This window comes from Castanea sativa, chromosome 3 (assembly GCF_040712315.1).
Source record: "Castanea sativa cultivar Marrone di Chiusa Pesio chromosome 3, ASM4071231v1".
In the NCBI taxonomy this organism is placed as follows: Eukaryota; Viridiplantae; Streptophyta; class Magnoliopsida; order Fagales; family Fagaceae; genus Castanea; species Castanea sativa.
The window spans coordinates 46,421,816-46,429,717 of NC_134015.1; the positions used below are offsets into that span (position 1 = coordinate 46,421,816).

The 7,902-nt window shown below is 34.2% G+C and overlaps 1 protein-coding gene across 2 annotated transcripts; it reads right to left on the bottom strand.

The window, feature by feature from the left end:
- Nucleotides 1-406: 406 nt before the first annotated feature.
- Nucleotides 407-7,693, bottom strand: LOC142629762 (glutamate--glyoxylate aminotransferase 2). 2 transcript variants are annotated; one of them, XM_075803796.1, is made up of 14 exons: nucleotides 7,384-7,693; nucleotides 6,331-6,524; nucleotides 4,218-4,283; nucleotides 3,964-4,081; nucleotides 3,581-3,662; nucleotides 3,373-3,460; nucleotides 3,016-3,174; nucleotides 2,492-2,665; nucleotides 2,264-2,395; nucleotides 1,990-2,055; nucleotides 1,811-1,875; nucleotides 1,365-1,456; nucleotides 1,112-1,268; nucleotides 407-743 (listed from the first exon to the last, which is right to left on the bottom strand). In XM_075803796.1, the coding sequence occupies exons 2-14, from the start codon at nucleotides 6,445-6,447 to the stop codon at nucleotides 614-616; spliced, it is 1,446 nt and encodes a 481-aa protein (XP_075659911.1). In that variant the 5' UTR covers nucleotides 6,448-6,524; nucleotides 7,384-7,693; the 3' UTR covers nucleotides 407-613. The 2 variants fall into 2 exon arrangements, with proteins under 2 accessions (XP_075659911.1, XP_075659913.1); XM_075803798.1 differs by having other exon boundaries at nucleotides 6,331-6,480; nucleotides 7,384-7,627.
- Between the last annotated feature and the right edge of the window lie 209 nt (nucleotides 7,694-7,902).

Below are 7,902 nucleotides of genomic sequence, written 5' to 3' on the forward strand. Positions count from 1 at the left end.
CACCTATATATTGTGTGATTTCTGTTTTTTCTATAAGATAACTAAAGATTAAAATTTTTCACAAGGAAATTTATTCAAAATTTTTTTTATATAACGATAATTGGGAGATCTTAATCATAAATGTTTCTATTGAAAATTAAGATGTCAACCAATTAAACTACTAGATTCTTTGTAAATTTATTGAAATATTAATATTGGAGAAAACGAATAATAAGTTTTATGTCTTATTTTCACAATGGCAGCCATTAAAAATAAACTATGAGAAAGAAGAAACGATATAGTACATTAAAGGAACCTATATGGGAATTCTTAGCAATATTAAAAAAAATTAAAAAAAATCTTTTGGCGTAATATGAAATCAAATTTAGTATTAGCTATGAAGTTAAAGATGCACTATTTTATGACATTTTATTGGGGTTCAAAACGAACAAGATTCATAAGAGAGATTATATGTGAGTTTACACAGGAATCTAGAAAGTACAAAGAATTGTCTTCAATAGCTTGAAGTTTAAAGCCCAGATAGAGAGAAAATGATTAAAGTTTGGAGAGTATACATTAAATGGCTTGTGATAGCCAAAAATATGATACAAATTTAGATATTTGAAGCAGCCCTTTACATCCTTGAGTAACCTCTATGATCTTCATATTGCTCCATAAACTCGTCATTAAATTTCTTGTAACTGCTCATGATTTCAGGCATTTCCTCCTCAGCTGGTAAGATGGTTGTCCTCAAGTGGAATACCCTATATGGAATAGTATGCAATTAGGTATAGTTGTATTTAAGTAACTGTGGGAAATAGAACGATAAAGTTGCCTAACTTATTTAAGTAAAATACAAAAATACATAATCACATTTTACAAAATAATTATTGTGTGAAAGACCATAGGGGTGGAGAGTAGGGGAACTAATTTGTGCAAATTTTTCTAAGAACTACACTTATTTATTTTTTTATTTTTTTAAATTATGGTTAGACAGAAATGGTAGTAGAAGCATTGAAAAGAAAGCAATAGGAAGATGGCCTTTATTCTAGCCTCAAAAAGAAAAGGGAAGATGCCTTGGGAATATAGCTAAAGAAGAATTCAGCCCTACAAAAAAAATATAAGTAGTTACCCTTCTTTCTGTCCAAATCCGGAGCCAGGGACGGTTGAAATGCCAGTGGCTTCCAAAAGCTTGAGACAGTAGAAAACATCAGGAACTTTTCCAGCCCTTTTGGCAGCCTCTATTGCTCTTGGTGGCAAGCGTATTTGAGGAAATGAATACATGGCACCTATAAAGCCAATTTTGTGAATACTCAAAAATAATAACCAATTACTAAATAAAGAAAAAAAAACATCACATGTATAATTTTAAACAAAAATTTTACCTTCAGTGAAATTACAAACCACATTTCTGCAGCTATTAAATCCATCAGTCATTATTCTTGCTCTTCTCCTAAGCGATTCAATAATTCCTTTGCTGCATGTTTCATGGTCCATAAAACTATTATTCATCACTCAAACAAACAAGAGGCCATCTCTAAATACCACAAATAACATCAACATCCCAAAATTCGAATCATCATTCAATTCTTTTTTATCCAATTATAAGGAAAATTAAAAATTAAAAAAATTTAATTTTCCTTCCAACTGCCATGTATTTAAGGCAACTGTTTTGTTAATGATTGAATACTGCTCCTTCAAAATGAAGGTAATAGTTAGACCATTCATCAATCATGAACATGAGTAACCACAAAAGGCAGAAAGATTTTTAGGTTCATATCCATGTGATCAATAGGAGCAAAGGCATAGACTTGAAACTTAGTGGCCATACCTTTCCCTAACAAACTGATCATATGAAATATCTCCAGGTTTTGGTGGGTTCACCATCAGCCCCATCTGCAAATGGAAAAAGTAAGTAATTTTCTCTGTGAGATACTAGTTTGAATAAAGAAGTGGTGGTGCTCAGTTCAGTGGAGAATACTACATCACAAAAATTTGAGTTCAACTCACAAATATCTGTGCAGGGACATTTGGACTGAGTGATATGGATGCAACTTTATAGATCTCATCAACTGTCTGCAAGATTAAGTCATGATATCATTTCAAAAAGGAGAATGAGTATTGGTTGCTTAATTGTATTTGTAATTCACTCTACATAAGTCAGAACTACCTTATTTAAGTCAAAACACTACCTTATTAAATCAACATGATAGAAAACCAGTTCCTTATGTTTGTAAATGGCATGAATTGGTATTTGCTAACAATAACTTATAGAAAGACAAACCTTGGGAGGAATGTTAGTCATCTCAAAGTAACCACCCCGCTGTCCACATTCACCCCAATATCCTTTGGACACAGTATGGAAAGAGACAAGCTGGAGCTCCTTGCTTGTAGGCGGCCCCATATCCATCAAAACCTTCCAATTGTTAAAGAAAACTAGAGTATATAAGCAATTTGATAGTCCATGCAAAAACTCGGACACAGATCGATCTAACAGAACAAGGATATATACCTTTTTAGCACTAATAAAAGGGCGCTCATCCTGGTATATGTTCTGCTGATAAACCTCATCTCCAAGCAAAACTAAGTTTTCCTGGTTACAGTACTGTATTATTTCTCTCAAATTAGCTTCACTAAGACACTGACCAGTGGGGTTCCCAGGATTTATAATCACCATAGCCCTTACCTGATCAAATTCCAATGTATATGAGATTTAGTTGTTGGTTATAAGCACTACAAGAAAGGATAGTTTGAGATTTACTTATTGAAAAGCCCATACCAGATGAAAATAAGGCATTGTAAGATTATATACAAAATGGAAGAAGACAATAAACAAATCTTCATGACAAAAATAGATGCAAATTGCAGGGAAAATTCTCCCAAGAACCATACTATAAGTTTGAATAGGGCACTGGAAGTCAACCAGCTGACTTACATCTGGTTCACTTAAATGCCAATTCATATTCAGAACCCAACGGTCCATCCATTCTTAATAAGTTCTCAAGTTTCACCTTAGTTTCACAATTGGATACTCACAGTTATTCCTTTAAAGCGAGCCTCAGCAACTGACTGGCGAAGGTTATTGACATCAAGGCCCCAATTTTCTGTCTCCTCTAGGAAATATGGGACAAGAGAACCACCAAATAGAGAGATTGCAGCTGAGTAAAGTGGGTATTGGGGTACTGGAACCAAAACCTAGCAAGACTCAAAAATTAATGAAACGAATTATCTGGCAAAACAATTGGGAATGCAGAAAGCCCCCTGAAGTAACCAACAAGAGAAAATGGAAAAACAATTTAGAAAAAAAGTAAAGAAAAGAGAAATTCAAAAAAGAAACCATGCTTGATGCAAGAGGACAACTATATACAGACTCATTTCAAAAAAATTTATTACCCCATCCCCTTCACCACGGATGATAGTATTCAAGATCTGCATCACACCTTTGCTGGCACCATCAGTGAGATATATGAGTTCTGGGTCACTGTTATTAGAGGACAAAATAATGAACCCCTTCAGCTAACACCTTGGTGACAGAAATTGAAAGCTCGTTGTCAAAATGAAAAATCAGACTTATACAAAGATTTATAAGCGCCAATAGTACCTTGGATAACCATCACGCCTTTCAATGAACTCTGCCACTTCCTTCCTTACTCCTGGAAGTCCTCGGGAGTCGCTGTAAGCACCTAGATATATAATGAAGGAATTATATAACTTTTAGTAATTCATCAAGAAGCCAAATGAACAACATTTAAACCAGCAATAAGATGTAAATCAATGAGAAGTGGAAATTTATGACAGGAAGGAGAAAGGTTAACAGGAGCATAATACTAGGAAAGAAAAAGGTTTTGATAGCTCAACTGAAAATGTAGCTTTTAACAATGAGAGAAAACCTAAAATACCTAGAGAGTATAATACATTGTTATCTTAGATATTTCAATCCCCTTTTTATAACAACAAAACATGAAAGGCAGGTCAAAAGATTACCAAGACCACCCGCAGTCAATGAAAGATAATGTTTTGCTTTTGCAATTGCATCAGCAGGAAAAAGCAGCCCAACATTCGGATCATCTAGTAGAAACGGAGCTTGGCAAAGAGCAACCACCTGCAATAGTGCAATTCTTTGGTTCAATACAAACCATACTGCAAAGAACTCCAAAACAATTCGATTTGACCAGAAGTGAAAATTAAAAGTTTTTAAAAAAAATACTGAATCAAAATATATGGCAATTGTGATCAACCTGGCGAGGAAAGGTCAGCGGCTTCTGTCCTAATGCATGAGGATTACCAACATTTGTGAAAATAATCTGTTGACATAAAAATAAAATAATGAGACAACAAACACACACACAGAGGAGAGTGGCATTTAAAAAGAAGTTTGAATTATCTTCAAAGATAGCAACATATTTATCATGCTTTATTGGACTAAAATAGCATTTAAGATAGGTACTACTAAATCAAACTCTTGCCCATAATAGAAGAGCCTAATGATACTGTACAATACAACATACAATACAGTTGTGCTATAATCATTTGCAAGTGCAACACACAGCCAAAACCTATTGGATTCTAATCTCAAATTAAAGCTACATATACAGTATTGACAGGCTTGCTGGATAAACCTAATACAGATGTTAGGATATGAAATGATATTAGATTGACCCCAGCAAAACTAAGTAATGGATTAATTGTTACTTATACCCAAAATTAGCAGTTTAACAAAGGACACAACCACAATAATAATCACCACAGTCCAAAGCAATAAAAATTAAAATTAAAAAGAACCTAGGAATTCTGCTGACAAAGTGGAAAACTTTTGAAAAACTCTTTAAGAAGAAAAGAAAAAAAAAAATCTGGTAACCAACCCCCAAGAACTTTCCAATGTAGAAGAAACAATAGTTACAAAAAATCTATACAACAACAACAAAGCCTTGGTCCCAAAATTTTGGGTTGGTTATGGTTCCTCAATAGATTAGTTAGGGTCGGCTATATATATTCTTTCATTCAGTCAATTTTATCTAAAGTTATAGTCTTTGTTACTTCTTTAATTGACATGTTATTTTTTATTACTTCTACTAATGTAAGTTTTGGTCTTCCTCTACATTTTATCGTTCTCTTAACTTGGATCAACTCACTCTTTGTTATGGTGCATTAAATGCTCTCCTCTAAACATGACCAAACCATCTTAAATGACTCTCTCTCGTCTTTTCATCAATAGGGGCTACCCCAATCTTTAAGTAGATTTCCTCATTTCAAATCCTATCTTTCCATGTATTCCACTTATCCATCTTAATATTTTCATTCCAACTACACTCATTTTATGATTTTATGAATATATTGCTTCTTAACAGCCCAACACTCAGTACCATAGAGCATAGCTGGCTGTATAGCGTTTTTGTTTTTAAATTCCCTTTAAATTTATACGCATTTTACAATCACAAAAAACTTCCGATGCACTTTCTCACTTCATCCGCCCTTCTCTTGACCATCCGCCATCCGGTCTCCCTGTCCCATCGTCTTTGTTACTACTTTTACTAAACTTACATTCCTTAAACTCTGTTTTAGTCCTACTTAATTGAAAACCTTTAGATTCTAAAGTTACAAACAATCTATACTCACAAAATTTTTGAACTCTAGACATGACTTGTAAGCCCAGCAAACAACCTGTTTGCTTCCTGCCTCAGCAGCTCCAAAACTCTGGCCTTCTTCTATAGAACCTCCTCCACAAACGAACTCACTCACTTCAATCTAGAACCCAATGCTCAAAAGATCTATCTAGAGGGATGCTACCAAACAAGTAGAGACATGAAAGCTACATGTGATTTGAGGGAAACTCACGATGAGAGATTTTCTGATAGTTTAGGCTCACGGGAATTTAATGCTCTCTCAATATAGTCTTAAAGTGATCTCTCTCATAAAACATGCATGTCAAGTTTTTGCCTGATTTAAATCATTGCTCAGACGAGCCCTAAAATAGCTTGAGCAAGTCTTCATAAACTCACAGTCTTCAAGGAAGCAATTGACCAATACATAACAAACTTACAATGTATACAACCCTCACTACATCACATTTTTGGGACTGGAATTTGCCAACTTAAACCTAGATCCAAACAATTTGACATTTCAAATCAGAACTCTCTTCAGGAATTTCCATGAACAAAGAGAAGGTTAATTTAGTTAAAATCCATACCACTCCAATAAATCTATAATAGATTACATAACAAGTTCACTGCCAAATGAAACAAATTGAACAAAAAGCTTATAAACAGCAGCACTAATCAAATCTCTACAACAAGGTGTAAGCAACACAAAATCTATTACTACATAACAGCCAGAGAGAGCAAGTATGCATACCTTCTTCCCTTCTTTCTGAAGCTCAGAAGCACGAAGATACAGTTCCCCTCTAACAGCATATTGGGCCCTCTTCACGTTTTCATTCAGCGACTCATAGTCTAATGCCCTGGGAGACATGATGAAGTAGTAACCTTCTCACAGATGTTACCCCTATCCAGAAAGAAGGTGAAACACCAACCTATGAACTCAGTTCCCTAACATGAATTTAAAAAATAAAATAAAAACATGAGCTAGTAACAAGCCAAGCCAAGCCAAGAAATGTCATGAAGAATAACTACATGGTAAATACTAAATAACAAATTTTTCATTTTAATTGTTTGAATTAAGAAATATGAAGATGCCTATACACTCTTAAGTCTTCTTTTTTTTTGTGATAATTCAACAGTTAGTAAAGGGGGTTTTGATTCTTTTGAAACTTGGAGGTCTCCATTGGAAACAAATGGAAGTGCCAATTGAACGACAGATATGTAGACAAACCCAGATTTCATGCAACTGATAGAATAACAATCTTCTGCTAACGCAAAGATGGCAGAGGTCATTCATTAGGCTTCGGCAATTAAAAGCCACTCTCAATATTTCAATAACCAAATAATTAACAGACATTAAAATCACGTTCAAAATAATTAACTCTTATTTGACAATCAAACAGGGGAAAACTAATAATAAATCCACAATTAACGCAGAATGGATGTTTAAGACTGAACAAAAAAATTGACTAAATAAGACTGAAAGAATAATTATAATATTCATGGTTAACAAAACAGCAAGGCCAATGAACAACAATCTCTATCAAACAGAATCATAGTCAAAACTGAACATGCGTGGATCCAAAAAAGCCCATTTAGAACATAAATGCCCATATTCATAACCATGAAAAAAGAAAAAAAGAAAAAAGAAAATCAAAGAGAGAATAAAATAAATATATACCCAATAAACAGTCCCTAATCTCAGAAACAAAACACAATTTGTTAGCATAAACAACAAAATAGATTTTTTTTTTTTTAATGTTTCACCTGGGTTTCAAACAGGGATAATTGAGATTGAAATAGGTACCTGTGAACTGGGTTTGGAGTTTTCTTCCGCACGAGAGGCTGTAGCTAGTTCAGTTCATGTGCTAATATGGTGCACAGAGATACGCACGCACAAGTTGTGACTGTTTTATGTGTACCTGGCACAAAATCTGGAATTTTTCTTTTTCTTTTTTTTTTCGTCTTAGCCAGAAGATATATCATATATCATATATCACGTGGCACTATGGGAACGCAAATGCTAAGAGAGCCACTGAAAAATAGTGTGTGGATTATTTGGATTCTGTATATATTTTAAAGCCAAACGGATAAAGCTCGTGCAAGAAGAGTGGCCTAGCTTCAAACTATGAGTTCTTGGTTTAAAATCCACGGGGTCCAATCTCTTTTTACGCATTGCACCACATACTTCACTCTCTTTCAATGTAATGGTTCATGTTTGTTTGTCCAAGTCTCTGTCTCTCTCTCTCTCTCTCTCTCTCTCTCTCAATTTGGTGTGTTTTATTTTATTTTTATTTTTGTACTTCTTCTTCTGGGTAGTGTGGTC